At 33.7% G+C, this 17,975-nt stretch overlaps 1 protein-coding gene across 5 annotated transcripts in view; it reads right to left on the bottom strand.

The window, feature by feature from the left end:
• The window catches only part of LOC126775702 (uncharacterized), a 109,029-nt gene that overhangs the window by 48,215 nt on the left and 42,839 nt on the right, over positions 1-17,975 (bottom strand). For 3 of the 5 annotated variants that reach the window (XM_050497767.1, XM_050497768.1, XM_050497771.1), the window contains exon 1: positions 11,528-11,765. The exons of 1 other annotated variant lie outside the window; for it this stretch is intronic. In XM_050497767.1, the coding sequence (XP_050353724.1) occupies positions 11,528-11,577 (50 nt within the window). In that variant the 5' untranslated portion in view covers positions 11,578-11,765. Of the gene's footprint in view, positions 1-11,527; positions 11,767-17,975 lie in introns of those variants that run through there. One more of the 5 variants, XM_050497770.1, reaches the window with a different exon arrangement.

Raw genomic sequence — 17,975 nt, 5'->3', positions numbered from 1 at the left:
ATTGTTTCGTAATATAGGGCGAGCTGAATGGACAAGTTTCATGCTACATGTACAAAAACATATATGTAATGTGTTGAGTACACATTATTTTTGGACTTGCAACTTTTTTCTGGTTTTACTTAATTATTTATATTATCGAATCAATTCTTTTTTTGTTACAGTTATATTAAAAATAAATGTATTACAAATGTTTATTTATTAGATGCGAATACACGAAAGAGATTAACCGGTAGACGGTATTATAGGTTACAATAAAAGCAGTAACACCAGTTGTGCATATTAATAAATTAAGCGTGAATTGATCATTATACTTACTGTATGTAAGTGAGTATAGTACTTCTTCGATCATAGCAGATCCCGCGAGAAATAAAAATGCAAAAGCAATATAATTTAAATTACAAAATAAATATCTACTTACAACAACACGCGGGAATAACCCTATATACAAAAATAGCCATTTTCCTTCAGCCCCTATGAGGGAATAGAATTTCTACTTTCCAGGCCACAGAGCTTTTAAAGGGGCGGTGTTCGGTAGACGCGCTACACCTTTGTGTAATTAGGTACATATATGAACTAATGCATGTGACTTTGTTCCCGTGGTCCTGGAATAATGGAAATAAATACTTTTTCCTTATTTCCTAGGATTTAATTATTGGACACATATGTACGTAATGACAAATGTACGTAACGATGAATAGTATGAGCTACAATTTAAACATTTATTTGAGTAATCTGTGCAATGTTTTTTTCATAAAACGTATGGTTAATGTATTAAGAGATAACAATATCGTCACGCCACAATGACATCGTAACTATAATTTATAAAAGAAACTTTTAAGACAACATAATATTATTTTGAGCGGTAATTTAGCTCGGTGTTATCCTAGCGAGGAGCTTAAACTTGGATAAGGAAAAATAAACATAATTAGGAGAATGGATTAGCCTTAAAAATGATTGCCCGCCCATTTAATTAATAGAAATAATAATAATATATCACTATTCAATCATAGAACACTAACATATGCATATGCTTATCTATATATATCATATAAATCAACATAATATATAAACTAAATTACACCTCTGAATATCCCCTATGTAATTAAATCCAACATAGGGGTCCATTTGGCTATGCACTTTTATAGTTACAAGACGATTACTTCTTCTCTTGGAAATTTCTAGAGACTTTTCTTTGAAAACAAAGACGTCGACTTTGTTGGAGGTTTAATAGGCTATTGCTGCTACAGCTACCATTAAACTAGGGAACAAATAGCTGGATTGAGCTTATGGCTCAAGATCTCTCGACGGACAAAAAATACTGCTACCATTTAGTACGAGGAGCGATTGAAATTAAGAAACACACAACACAATTGCGACTTGGAACTTGGTACTATATTAATTTCATAATACTAAAATGTCTCGGAAAACGTTCGCGCGCTTTGATTATGTAAAATGTCGGACAAAATAATAACAAAAGGTATAATCGCGGTAAAAACCCCAATATAAATTTGTTTTGTCTGTTAAGAAGTTACAAGTTTTAGGTAGCAATGTACTACTTTATTTCATTAAAATTCCATATTACTCGTACTACTACAACCATTATATTCATTTAAAAAAATACAAACGTCAGAAACTAATCGTTTTTTTTGTTACAACTACGCTGCTATAACTTATACAATGTTTTTGAATGAACCCGGAGCTAATTAGTAATTCCAAAGATAATTTTTATCAGGTAAAAAATACTATTTCTATAATAATCAACGTAAACGCAAATTATGTTGTTTTCAGGTATTTTTAAAAGTAATACGCTAATGCTAGAAGAATAGCGATTAATCTCAGTGAAAGTAACTGCTTAGTTTCTTGCCGGATCTGCTCGTCAGAATCCACATTCCTACCAGGTGAAAGTAAGCGCTGTTCTATCCACCATATTGGGTTTACGTTTTGCGTCGTCGACACAATCAGATTACAAATGTTAGGATATACAAATAATCCAATTCAAGTCTGAAGCCAAACAATTACATCAGCAAGACTGGATCGTTCTGTTAAATATGTCCAACGTTCGAATAAAAAAAAAAATGTTGCGGTCCGTGTTTGTACGTCACTTTATCTTCAAATTGTGTTTGTCTTTGTGCTGTGCGTGTACCTCCGCGTACTGGGGACCCGAGATACATTCGCTTCTTAGTTAACTATTAACTACTCGTACGCTTTTAAATACAAGCCATAGTCCAAAGTTGTTAAAGGTTGGATGGAGAAGCTAAAATTATTTCGTGATCTAGTTTATCGTTGAAATGTAAATAAGAAATGATAATTATATAGTAGGTATTGAAATTTATAGAATCTGAACAATATTAAGCAAGTACACAATTACATTATCAAATACAAAGACCGTTTTCCGTTAAAGCCCGTACCTGTATGTACAATGTTTGTAATTCATCAATCATGTGTTCATACGATGGAAGTACATATAAATGTATGGTATGTAAAACATCCATCAATGTATGTGAATTTTCAGCACGCAACATAAATTACGATTAAATTTGATATGCAGTGTACAGGATGTACAGTTCTTGAATAAAGCAGATCTAGACCGTCCGTAGCATACATTTCCAATTTCCGAAACGTGTTCCTCCTCTCTGGACTCCGATCTGACGACGACAGTACAAACTCAGTCTCAGAAGATTAACTAGAACTTCTATACCTTATTTAATTATTATAGCTAAGAGATAGAAGATATTGCCAAGATGACTTTAAAACTTATTACAACTACGGTTCCAACATCTTGTTATTCGAACTAATTTATAATTGAATTAAATATCAGTAAAAGTGTTACATTACAACTTATCGAAGTAATTACTATTCACGAAAAGTCTAATTCGTTAATTAATTGATTGATTGAATCGATTGAAATTAAAAAACATGAAAATTTTAGTCGCGACTACAATTTCATAAGATATAGTGTCTCTAGCAACGTTCACACGGTGTTGTATTGTGTTCACAGCATTACAGCAAAAATAAAAACAATAAAAATGTAAAGTGGGAAAACTCATGCAGCCGAAATCTTAGGATACGCAAAGCTCTCCCAGTTATTTCGTGACCAATGCAACTATTACGAAACAGATTAAAAATTAATAAAAACAGGATCATAGAGACTTAAACTTGAATATAATGTATGAAATAGAAAAGATGGTTTTCGAGTCAAATATCGGAATTATCACATACATCACTCGGATGTATGTAATAATTCCGATATTTGATTCGAAAACCCAAAACGTTAAAAATACTAAAGTTAGATCTGTCTGTATCGAGTGAAATAGCCAAATGGAAAGTTACTTGCCAATTGGGGCAAGAACAAAAAAATAGTTGAAAATTGGCAAAGTGAGACAAATAAATATGGCCATCAGTTTATTCAGAGGAAGTCTGACTCATGCAATTGGTAAAATTTAAATTTAAATAAATTATAGTAGAATATAAGGAAAATGTAACCAACCAAGGTCACAGGGACATCGACAGACTACAACGGTCACAATTATAATTGTGACCGTTGTAGTCTGTTGATGTTGTTATCCCAACATCTCCAAAGTTGGAATGTTAATTATACATTAGATTAGAGAAGCAATGTATTACCCTGTGGTTTCTCAGTTATCGTTACCCTTAAAGATCGAATTAACTATACAGTTATTTTAATATAATGTACGCCACTTACCGTGATGGCCCAGTGGTAAGAACGCGTGAATCTTAACCGATGATCGTGGGTTCAAACCCGGGCAAGCACCACTGAATTTTCAAGTGCTTAATTTGTGATTATAATTCATCTCGTGCTTTACGGTGAAGGAAAACATCGTGAGGAAACCTGCATGTGTCTCATTTCTCTGAAATTCTGCCACATGTGTATTCCACCAACCCGCATTGGAGCAGCGTGGTGGAATAAGCTCCAAACCTTCTCCTCAAAATGAGGAAAGGAGGCCTTTAGCCCAGCAGTGGGACATTCACAGGCTGTTACGGTTACGGTTACGGTACGCCACTTCAGATTACACCTAATGTAAAGGCAACTCTTTTGTTAAAACCTATAACGACACAAATGAAATATAGCATTTAATATATTTAATAAAATAAAGCATTTAATTTGTAATGATAAATGAATATATAATCCAGATAAAACAGTAACAATGAGTTTCTTTCTGTTGCTTTTCGACCGAGTCTACTTTCCAATAACTTTACGTTTAATGATTGTTGTAAAATGACGCTACAAAAATGTCTCTACGAGCCAATCGATTTAAATATTATATTTTAATATTTTGTGCTTTTTAACAAAACTATACAAAATAGTAGGTATCTATAAAATTATTCTATACTATTCAAGTGGAGTGATAAATTATAAGATAAATAATAGATCGGGATGTTTGGCGTTCTATGGGGGAGGCTTTCGTCCAGCTGTGGACGGCGATAAGCTTATATATATAGATATATATGATAAATAATAAAGTATTTAGTTTTGCGAGTTTTATTCCTTCTAACTGATCCCCATGGTACCAATAACCCCATAAAGCTAATAAACACGTGCACCGCCCACACGCACCGTCCTTGACTGCGCGCGCGCATCGCGTTTGTCGTCGCTCGTTTATTTCCGACACCGACTCCTGCTGGACCTATTTTTTCTATTTTTGAATACTGTCTGCGCATCAACGTTGCAATACATCATGGTTTTATTTACATCCAAAAATTAGTTTCGTATAAATAAATTGTGTTAATTATAATATTATAACGTAACTATAATGGTTTTGTTGCACATCTTATCGTTCATTAGTAGTATTATCGGAAGCGTAAAGTATTGTAAGTTTTTATAATTTCGTACGTGCGCCGGCGCAGGTGTGGCCGCATTCAAACGATCTCATTTCAGTCGCCGCGCAGATATGCACGGATGACTCACCGGACTTCCTATCAGATGCCTTGGATATAATACCGCTAATATTTTTTATACTTTATATTAAATATTCTAACTAGCAGTGCGTTCGGTTTTTGTAGTATGCCAAATTCTTGAAAATTCTTGACATTGAAAATAGTATTCTAATTTTAAATTCTATATTTTTTCTGCTCCAGTCTGAAAATCCTTGAAACGATTCCAAATTCCCACAATTACTGCTTATGTCATTCGTCTTTATATTAAAGAGAAACTAACAATCACAGCTGTTAGTTATGTAGATACCGATTTGATGTTTTTAAAAATAACCAATCAAAACTCGAATCCAGAGTTTTTAAAAAGGTTCTTTTTTCAAAATCAAAAATCAAACCTATTTGGATTGGATTGGAATTGGATCTCACCAAAATAAAAGATTATCGATGACTGATAATTTAGTGAAATTGGGGTGTCCATACCACATCCGTCTACAGAACAGATTACGGTGCAAGTTTAATCTTCTACAGAGAGAAAGGTGGTTTTTTAAGGTAGTTTATGTGTCATATAACTGCAATTTATAAGATTTCGTACCATACGTAAAAGCTCTCGAATATTTAGTGAGAGCAAATTTATAAACTGGCCCTTGATCTTAATATATTTTTATATTTAAAAAATAATGTCCTGGCTAACTCACTAGCACTCACAGTTTAAACTACATAGAGACTTAAAATTTAAAGACCTTCCTATCGTGAACCCAGCGTACTATAAAGATTTTTGTGAAATTTGGAGATTAAAGGGTAAATAATAATAACAATAATATGGGTAATTTTGCACACCGCACACCCGTTACTTTCATTATTTTTAATAAACCAAGGCAAATAAAGGGTTAGTTTAAAATACTAGAAAACTTTAAATACCTAAAATATATTTTATTGTTTTAATCGTCAACTCCGAATGTCATTCAAATAATCCGTAATTATGAAACTTTTAATAGATACAGACTTCGGTTACCTTTCAGGATCGATGTAAGGAAAAATTTTTCCGCCGATAACATTTATACTAGTAATAGAGTTACACCGCGTTTACCTATCCATATGAAATAAAACGTGACATCCAAAGTTCACAGACACGACATTACCAATCCATGATCCAAAGGTCTGATTGCGGCAATTACCTTACTATGTGGATATCTAGGTCTTAGGTCACTCGGATTACGTGACGGTAAGTCCTATTGTTCAGAGTCGACGGTTTCATTTGCTGAACGATTATTTCTTGGCTATTTGAATTGATTGAATTAGTTAGTTCCATTTAAAATTTAAATGCATTTTATCACGTGGAATTTTTTTATTAATCACCGAAGTCCAAAACTGGATGTGAACTTCTTCGCTGTCACGTATTGCTCTGAATGACTGCAGTTGAGATAGCTTTTTTTTTTTATAGAATGGGAAGGCGGACGAGCATATGGGCCACCTGATGGTAAATGGTCACCAACGCCCATAGACATTGGCATTGTAAGAAATGTTAACCATCGCTTACATCACCAATGTGCCACCAACCTTGTGGAACTAAGATGTTATGTCCCTTGTGCCTCTAATTACACTGGCTCACTCACCCTTCAAACCGGAACACAAAAATACTAAGTACTGCTGTTTTTCGGTAGAATATCTGATGAGTGGGTGGTACCTATCCAGACGAGCTTGCACAAAGCTCTACCACCAGTTTGATATATGTATTTATACTTCCTAAGGTATCTATTATATACTTAGTGACTTATATACTTTAAAATGAATACTAATATCGAATTTGTATTAAAATTAATATTATAAATTCGAAGTGGTTATTAATCATCAATACTATAATTGCGAAAAGAATATTGTATTTTAATTTAATAATGAAGATTTATTTGATCGAAAATAACGGGAAACTTTTTCTATTTAAGATATCAAAACCTAGTTGGTGATCATTTAAAAAAGCAGACCAAATCATATTCTGCTATTTTAACATCAGAAGATAAAATCGCTAAAACAACAGAAGCGGAAACATTTTATTATAAGCTCGACAATTTGAATACTCCCAAAAGTTTCTAGGCCTCAATCCTTTAAATAACCCATGATCCATTAAAGAAGCAGTTTGGCAGCGATTATATAAGTTTCCTGAACTAGGTCAGGGGGGCTGATCAAAACAACTATGCCTAGGGGCTGGAAGAGTTATAACCCTGTTTTCCTTTGCCTTGGGAGCTCGCCAGTCGATAAATCCTCTTAATCTACATCATTGTCGGAGACATATAAAGGGCTAGGATGTACCAACCCTAAAGTTCTATAGTACATTGGTACCAGTACCGAAGGACATTAATTTCATTCATTGCGTCATAAATATGGATCAAAGAAGACGATAATGTATTTGCATGTATTCATTTTTTTTATCAAAATTTACGTTTAAATTACAATGCAACAGTTTCTCTGCCAATTTATCAAGCAGTTTCAAGCCGTTTAGAGCTGCCATGGCAGGCCATTATACCATTTCAAGCTAAATAATAATAAAAAAAATCTATTCTAATCTACCCACTACATGACAAAATCGCATATTTGCAATTTTAATGACGTTTTCACGAAATGATATAACGTGAATCTCAGATATGGTTAGCGCACACGAGTGGTTGATTTGTCGTTATAGTTTAAGATATTAACTGGTGATTGGTGCTTTTCTCCCACTTTTTATATCTATTTATAAATAAACTTCACATACTTATATATTTTATACAAATATATCTGTGCATTTCTATTGAGTAATATGATTATTCCATATAAAAATATATAATAATAATGTCCTCCAGACCGATTTCGGCCACGGCGGCCAATCTCAAGAGAGATTAGCCAACTACGCAGGAGATATTATAGTGCACAAGTGTGTGCGCAAACACAGGTGCACTCTCTATTCCCTGACTCTCATAATCCGATGGGACGGCAATCCGACACGACCGGAAAGAGTTCAGGCGCAGGACCAACGGCTTTACGTGCTTTCCGAGGCACGGTAGTGTACACACTCCCAACTTCCACACTCCGGGCTGCTACTGAGAATTTTCTGACAGAAAAACCCAATAACTTTTTATTGGCCCGTCCTGGGAATTGAACCCAGGACCTCCGGATCTGCGGCCTTTTATCAAGCCAATAGACCAATGAGGCAGTCATAAAAATATATATCATATAGGTATATGTATGTACAATGGAATTAGGGACATCGCTTAAAGGATTCGAAGCGGGGATCCGAGTTCGTACAGGGATTTGGAAGCTGTAGAACCTTTTATCTAATACTATAGTAGATATCGTACGCGCCATTTTAAGATAAGCTCTACAGTTATTAATAAACGTGAAAGAGTGATAGTAACCGATGCTTTGTCTCTTTCTGCCGCGATAAAATTAATCTTGTGTACAATACAAGACAACATAAATTTGTATATATTGCGATGTTTCAAAAGTTATAAATATACTTTTTCTTTAATTATAATTGTGTATAGAATATAAATACTTATACACGGCAAAAGAGTAAATACACAAAGCACAGATCAAAATTTATTACTGCACAAGTGTACAGATTACGACATGCAATGGTGGCAAGAATGCCGGCGACATTTTAGATTATAAATAAATTACCTCGTTTTCGTGACGTTGTTTTTGACAATGCGTATACAAGTTATCGTTTAGTTCTAAAAAGTAATTAACAGATATCTGACGAAGCTTCTAGAGTCGAAATGAACCTTTTTTATTATAATGATATCTGAACTTGTTTGTTACCTAAAATCGTTATTTCACAATAGCACAAAGCATCACATTCCTACATAGTTAGTGTATTATTTTCGTTTCATATGACAATGGACATATTATGTTACGCTTCGGTGGACAAAACGTGCCGTCAAAGGCCAGAAAATAAAATAACTGCTAAGACTGTATTCGTTTAAATTAAAACCAGGACAGAGTTTAATAACCCTGAATTTATCCGTCTACGACACAATAAAAGAGAATATGACATTTTCCCCGTGTGCTCGATGACGTCACAAGTAATCAAATATGGCGGATGTTTTCACACCCTATTCGATGTCTGAGCTTGGTTTTGGAATAATTAACTTGACAGATTAATTAAATTGATCTGTAAAATGTATTTGGTTGAATAAAACTAGTAGAGTATTTTTTTAAGTCCTATATTATTAAAAAAAATCCCATATTATTAAAACCTTGCCGGTTTTTGTTAAATTCAATACCAATCGAACTCTTTAAATTTTGACCATTCCATGTTTATCTAGGTCATTGTACACTATCTAGGACGAATCTATGTAAGCCTGATGTCACAGACACCCTACATACGCATATTGCATTATGACACTATCGAATGTCCAGCCGAGTCATCGAACTCACAAAGTTTGTACCGATTACACGCGCAGCGGTAAGCGTGGCTTAATAACTATGAGTATTCATATTTACTGAGACATTTATAAGATATGTCGTTATTACTCAAATTGACTGCCTCGTTGGTATAGTGGCTAGATGTGAGACCGCTGAGCCGGAGGTCCTAGGTTCAATTCCCAGGTTTTCAATTGACATAAAAATTCTCAGTAGGAGCCTGGAGCCTGGAAGTTAGAAGTGTGTACACTCCCGTGCCTCGGAAAGCACGTAAAGCCGTTGGTCCTGCGCCTGAACTTTTTCCGGTCGTGTCGGATTGCCGTCCCATCGGATTATGAGAGTTAGGGAATAGAGAGTACACCTGTGTTTGCGCACACACTTGTGCACTATAATAGCTCCTGCGCAGTTGGCTAATCTCTCTTGAGATTGGCCGCCGTTACCGAAAGCGGTCTGGAGGACATTATTATTATTATTATTACTGAAATGCCTATATTTTCTACTTATGAAAAAGACAAGGGTTACTCTACTGTAAACAAGAACATAATGAATCTGACAACAGTCATTCAAGTTACAGCGCGTAAATATCCCATTGCTAGTCGTTACAAACGTTTATTTTCCTCGAAAGTCGAAGGTTGGGACCTTATTCACAGCTCCAATGCGGCTTGGTGAATACACATTTGAAATCAGGGTTCCTCGCGATGTTTTCCTTCACCCGATGGTTACCCGGATATGAACCCGTAACCTTCGCTTAACATCCACGTGTTCCACTGAGACTCGGCTCTCAGAACATTCACGATAAAATTAAATAAGACTATACGTATTAAAGACGAATAAAGATAATCTGTTCCATTATTATTATAAACAAGTATGATCTTATAAACTTCCTTATATATTTTGAATATATAAGGATTACTGAATGCCTTCATGTTATATGTATAAGAGTAAATAATGAAGACGGACTGTCAGCGGTCAAGGTCGATCAGTATCATACGATTTCGTTTATCAGCGAGAGACCTTCAGGAAACAGTTATCGCAATCGCAACTCGTAGAAATAATTATTTTTTATATCCGTTGAAACGACCGAAAATGTTTTTTGTCTTTTGTCATTAATATTACGTCATAGATTGTACGCACTAGTCGTTACCTGCGACTATGGATTTAAATAAACTCAAACAACAAGATGATTAGTAATATGTATTATGATAAAGTCTTTTGTAATAAAATTTACCTTATTATGTTTACTTATGTATTAATCATATATCAAGAAAAATGGTTGGATAGTTATGACTTGTTATTATATATTGTTATTTTTTAAGGTTACTTTTAGTTACTCAGAATATTGTATCCTTACAAAATGACATAGAAATAAGACATTTTAATTAAGTACATTTATCATGTCGATGATGAAATATATTTGATAGGAGTTTGTTATTTTGAAAACTTTTGATTTATTTAAAATTATTGAAATAATAATAACAAGCTCGAACCTAACATAACCATAACGTTCCAATTGTATATAACTTTGTATACATAATTTTCATGCGTGTAACTTTATAAATATATATTTGCAAATAACAACCGTCTTACGAACGAAACATTTTAACTTAATTAATTACAATAATCTTGTGTAGGTAACTTTCCACTCGACACGAGACTGCACCTACTACCTGAGTACATAATGATTAACTTCCAGTTTTGGTTAACAAGTAACTATAAGCCATTAAGCTCGTCTTGAAATGAAGGTATAGAACCGATGTCCATGGCGATACCTTTTACGAAACAAGCAACGTAGTTATGAAGTATTATTATTGTTATTGTATTATATATATTGCAGAGTACATGTTTGTCATCTTGAAATTGTAACCTCCGAATTGTAGATGAGCTAGAGTACAGTTCTATACACCAGTGTGATGCGAGAGACATACAAGCTTCCAGTTAGAGTTAAAGTATACAACGAATGCAAAACTTACCAAATAGTCGCGTCAGAACCCTACAAGGTGAGTTTCAATCCAATTCGAGATTACTGCTGATCATACGGCAACAGATTATACCAATTATACAGTAGGTAAGGTTTTCGTTCTATTTATGTTTTAAGTATATAATGTTACTCTAATAGTACGCATGGAGATATCGTATGTCGTTACACCGGTGATAGTATAACACGTCATCGAGCACGAGGCAGGCACCGCCACGTCACATGACACTATCTCACGCTTGAAGCAATGCAATCCAAATATACCTTGAAACGACGTCTATCAAGACTTCCCCCGAAGGCGCCGACCACACCATAATACACTAGAGCACTGCACAACGAAACCACCTATAGAACACCATAACTCGGATAAGGGTATACGTTCCCGAATGATAACGCGGCCAAACAAAAAAAAAACGGGGGTCCTAAGAAGGTCGAATCTGGTATTTTTTTGTAGAGAGCTGGCAACGTCGCGCCGGTGGCCGGACGGACGCGCGTTCGGTCCGCGCACAGCTCATTGGCCAAGTGATGCGGCGGCCATCGCTGCGGGCCGCTCGCTCGCCCAATGATGCCGCGTCCCGCTTGCCCCGCCCACATCCTTTCAGCCTGTTGAATGGAACTCGCGGCAGTCGCGCCGGAGACGTTGAACCATTTAGACGTACATTCCGACACTTTGAGTAGATGGCACAATGACAGGAGATAGTGTAGTGTGAAATAACTGACATATACTTCCGCTATTCACTACAAACGGCGATGAAAATGCACTGTCAACACAGCGAAAGCAGAAATAAATAACTAAGTGTTTTCATATATAGCGAGTCTAAATGTATCTAAAATATAATTTATATTTAACTAGAAAATTTAAAGATAATTATTATATTTGATATTAGTGTTCTTGCTACATCAAATAGTGAAACTTGTAATTGTGCTTGGTAAGAGTCATTGCAACGATATGATGCACGATGATAAAGAATTCTACAAGCTATCCAGGAAAAATAAAAAAAAGCTTTTTTATAAGTACCCTGTTTCGTAAGCAGTTCGAACATCACTCTCCTCAGTATTACCTGCAAAGCAAAAATAAATAAAATGTAGCTCATTAAAACAAAGGTCTTTTTCAAAACAAAATATACACAATTAAATTCTAATAAAAAACTTCTAATCTATTAATATATATATACCAAATAAATGATAGGACACTAAAATCAAACATAGTTCGGATATGTATTTACCAAATATTTTGTTATTAAGTATCTATAAACCGAGTTTATCACTTCTATAGTAATATTTCTATTTCAGAGATAACGGTGTTGAGTAACTTCATAATAGTCAACAATACATGATTATAACATTGAGCTCTGTCATACCAATAACGTTACTATAACATTTTTTTAATTAATGTTAAATTTATTAAAAAAAATTGTGCATCTTAATGCATACATTATTAATTTTTCAACATCGTAACGGCAACGAAATGTATCACATTTTGTGTGCAGGCGCAAGAACTGACAAACACACCCAGGTATAGCTATTGTAAGCAATTGAAAATATTGACGAAATTTTGTTTACCAAATAAAAAATAGCAGCTGAATTTCGTTAGGATTTGATAATTATACAATCATAGTTATTTTAATATATTTTATTACACAATTATGATTGGACTAGACGTCAGTGCGCTAATGGTTTTACAACAGCTCCAATTCTCGGTCATTATAATTTTTTTATCGTTTCCCGTATTTCTGGTGACAGAATGGATGGTATAATATTTATTTATTTATATATATACAGTACATAAAAAACAATGATATTTTAAAAGCTATATTTACATCGTTTAAGAATAAAAAATACTATTTTTGTTTTTAGAGAAATAACTTGTTGTTTTAACATATTATAACAAAATAAAATAAGAAATGTATAAGATACGTGTGGATAAGATTTTTTAGTAGAGTATCCTGAATAAGAAATAACATTTTAAATATTAATTACGTCTAAAGTTATTACCTCATAGGATATGATTTCTGCATCCACGAACACTAAAACAAATATTATTTGTACACACAAATTCGAATATCACAGCCCTCGTATATCCCATTCCTCTCTGGCATTAAACTTACAGACAAGAAACTTCTGAACATACTTACAATTCTACGTTTTGAACGAAATTAAATTTTACACTAGATTCTATCTTCTAGATTTATCTGTACATAGCTACTGAACTGAAAAACGTAAGAGAAGTAATACGCATTCTTATAATGTATCAAAATACACATTATTCCTTATCATTACTCTGTTATTAGTGGGCTATTTATAAGTATCAATAAAGCTTGTAAAATGACGGTTTGAATCGTAATCAGAAGTAAAGGTAATACCGGTTCCGAATGTACAATTTACGCAGAAAAAAGTCCAAACGAAAGATGAGATTTTTTTGAATAGCGTTTTTATCCATGGCATCCCTTGAAATGTTTTTGGCAGTATAAACTAAAAAGGTATTATCTTTCACCCTATTATAATAAATACATTATTTCAGCCATACTGTAAGTAAAGCTAACATTTGTTGAAATATGTTTTTAAATAACGTTTATTTTACGAAATATTTAGAGCACTTATACGTATAATTTACTCGAACTAACAACTATCATAAATCATGGTCACGAGGATATCCATGTGATAGAAGAATTTCAACGTCTATAACGTAACGTCCATAGAATTTTTTTTGTTAAAATATAAATATGAACTAAGAGGAGTATCTTGCCCTTACTGGAAGCAGTAACGCGGTAATTCTTTTAATTACATTAGTCATTTTAAATGAGTAAATATAGAAAAGACACAATATCGACCGAGTCACGTCCCAGCCGGCACCATTTCTGGGCAAATCGTAATGAATTGCCACTTCAGTTAAGAGTGAATGTCCGTTGCCAAATAACGAACATTTAATCGAAAATTAATCTGAATACGCGAGAGTATCTCTAAAATCGAAATATTCATAAGAATATTTTATAAAATTATAAACATGAAAATATATTAGTAACATTATTTAGTTAAAGTTCTTTAATACCGAACATTATTTTATTAGAATTTATTTCAATCAATAAATCTTGGATATTTTAAGCTTCAATAATATCTAACCGTTATTCGGTTATAGAAGCCTTATTTTTATATAAATTACTAAGTTATATATAATATAAATGCCATTATGTTAATAATAATCACTATAAATGTATACTTACAGCGCCTATTTTATTTTAAACATTATAAATGAAAAAATGGCTTTTACGAGCATTTTAAAGAATGCTTGTCGATTAGGTACATTCGTGCCGGGTTTATATAGACATCGTTATATTTGCGTAGCACGCAACACATGAAAACTCAACTAACATGAATTTGAAGCACAATTTACTACATTGTTAGCGTTCGTGTACTTACTTACTAAAATATCTAGCAACAGATTTATTTTTCCGTAAATTTGTCTCAAACAGTCGACAATACGAACAGCTGATTCGCTTATCCGAGCTCAAGGTCCCCTAGGCCGAGGTTGGCCTCCCCTATTCCTCCCCTCGAGAGGGAGACGACCCTCCACTCGCCGTTCGTTTGGGGAGGATATCGAAAATTCGATATATTTTGATTAAAAGCTAGAATATACGACATTAAGGATGAGTGATTCTCGCAAACGGCTTTCTGGATCGTTTCTCTCCACTATTTGTTACCGCCTTGTGAATACGCGAAAAAGAAGTTAAAAAATATAAATATATAGTTTATACTATAGTTATGATGATATTTCTAATAAAACTTAATCTATATTTATTTTATTATAGTAAGTAATTATAGAATCTGTATTAAGATCTCAGTATGTATGTATATTATACCCAGTATACTCGAGGCAAGGTCGGCTTGTTTGGCCCACGTAGCTTTTAATGACAATAAAGCATTCACAGCCCACTGTACACCTACAAAAATAACGCAAAAACAAATCTAGAACGTTCTAGTTCTGTACAAACGAATTTAAAGAATTATTGAGCAGTTTATGATAGCAAAATTATTTTACTAACAAATAATATTATTGAAAATTAGCTAATTTCTACTTTAGAAGGAATTAAAAAAAATACACAAACTTTGACGACATTGTAATATGAAATGTCGTTTGGAATAAATGTGATCCTAGGTGTTATGTTAACACATTTTTTATATTATTTAATGTCATGAAGCATCCTCGAATGTAATTTCTGGAATAATATCACCAAGACTTGATTCACACATACTACACTATTAGAAACGAGAAATGATAAGAGACTGCGTACTTCGTTGCAAATAGGTAACTTCTACAAATACTCCTCGATCGTCAGTTTACATGACTAAACCGGTTAAGAATACTTCCAAACAACGCTTCTTTATTGTTTTTACCCATTAACAGTACAATAGTATTTCGACAAAGTAAGAAATATATGCTTCGAAATAACAAGTCGCATTTCTTTTGATAACAGATAACTCGAAACTGTTGATAAGTTTACGTTAGCGGCGTTGCCACTCGTCGCGTTAATGGGCAAAAGGTATTCAACAATTTAGCTTCTATTGTCAACGATATAAGAGTTACAATATCGCGTACGAATCATCACAACTGCGAGACGTTGCCGCTCCGCGCGACGCCATTTGCAAGTCGGATGGGTCGCTAGTTACGCCACACTCTCTCAAAATAAAAACAATGCTTTAGTTATGCGTCGCTAATAAAACCAGTTGCGCTTCGCTACATTAAAGTTTTTAAATGAATTATTATGATACTCGTGACACGCATCGGGACAATGTGTCAATTACGTATTTAGGTAAATATTATATTATGTCTACGAGTTACAATTTGTTTCTGTAAAAAATGAAAAGGGAAGTTATCTATATTTCAATGGATTTTTTCGACAAGTATTAATGAACCAAATCAATGTTTGTTAATAGCTTCAAAAAGTTAAATTTACAAACATATTTTGCAGAGTGAGTTTCACGTTTGAATTTGATTACACTTATCTTATCCTGTACGTGCGCGCTCGCCTTCTCTTGAACTTTATGGCCTATAACTCGAATGTTACGATTGACTCTGAACAGGAGCGTCTAGCACGTTGTTCCGATTCCCATAAGTCGAAATATCTTTCTTTCATTACATGATAAATTAATATGAAAAACTTCTAAACTTATAGATCGTTGATAAAATAATGTAATTACTTAATAATATTTCTCTGTACTAGTTTTTAACTACAAAGCATTTTTTGTACAAAAGCCTATCCACTTGACTAACTTTCATTTTTGAAGTCATATTTGTATTTATTTTTAATGTACTATAACAATTATAGCTGTTTTTCTAAGAATGTAAGAATATTTCAGAAGTTATTCAGAAAATCACGTTATCAAATGATTCAGCAATCGTAAAATTTGGTCGTCATCTCTATTTTATTTGAAAGTTTATTTAGGCTAGCAGGTGGACAAATATTTTTCGACGAAAGCTAGTAGCGTTGAGTAGCCACTGTTTGCGCGGCTCTTCGTGTGGCCGACTCGAGTTACTATCTCCGGACGTATCGACTTTCACGAAGCCATGCAACTTTATACGGGAGTTATACTACTTGCAGATATTATGTGGCAAAATAAACGACTTTGCTTACTTCTTGTTAAATACATTGTTAGTCGATGTCATTAAATCAATCGTCAAACAGTCGTATTATTTTTATCACGCTGCATTCGACTTTTTGCGTCTTTATTTAATGGTTGTCGCCATTGTTACGCTATAATAAATTAAAAAATGCATCTTATAAAGTAACTATATAATACTTTTGGACGCAAGAGTTATCAGAGCTACTCCATTATACTATACTGCAAGCATACACGTCTGACAATATTTTAACTATGTACATAAAATTGAAATCACGTTATCTAAAATTAAACCTCACTGTTTTGTAGTAAAGCGTCGAGAAAGCTGGATCTAGTCATTAGAAGGAATTTTCTAGATACTTCAAAAGTTTTCTCTTAAATCTCATCAAATTATGGTATTTTATTATGGTAATTTATTGCAGACATTTTATTAGCAGTTTATCGAGCTAAGTTATATTATTAAAACGTGTTTCTTGATTTAAATAATATTTAAATTAACCTTTGTTTGTTTAGTTTTCTTGTCGGTTCCCTAACTTAATCTAATATCATGTCCAGCTGTTGTCTATATTATAATAAGAATTTTACACAAAATAAAAGACCTAATAATAATAACAAAACGTATAATAAATTTTAATTGAGAGAAATATGTGGCTTTCATATTCTATTCATCCATTGAAGTATCCTTTCTGTAAAATTGTGTGTGCAGAAATTTTTAAATGTTATTTAATAAATGACGAACAAACGGCTTTTGGTTATTGTAACAGGCTGCTGCGTTAACGGCGGACGGCAGGTGCTTGTAGTGTTGGTGTATCCGGGCCCCTGACACGGGTGGTAGTGGGGTCCACCGAATGCACAATTAGATTATAATAACCGGCAGGTTTTTAGAAAGCAGTCGTAAAAAGCGAAGGTCTCACCTTTCATACGTTTAATAAAGGAGTTAATAAAGGAAACTTCTAGATTTTATGAACACAATATCGTTTTGGATAACAATGTGACTCTATTGTGGATTCTGAGAAAAGTATTATTTTTTTTTATTGACGGCGCCACGGCATACATATTTCATTAGCTTAGCTGAATGATACACGGCACAAATATG

This window comes from Nymphalis io, chromosome 18, assembly GCF_905147045.1.
Source record: "Nymphalis io chromosome 18, ilAglIoxx1.1, whole genome shotgun sequence".
NCBI classification, from domain to species: domain Eukaryota; kingdom Metazoa; phylum Arthropoda; class Insecta; order Lepidoptera; family Nymphalidae; genus Nymphalis; species Nymphalis io.
Note: the sequence above shows the minus strand (reverse complement) of the source record. Positions and strands in the feature narration are given on the sequence as shown.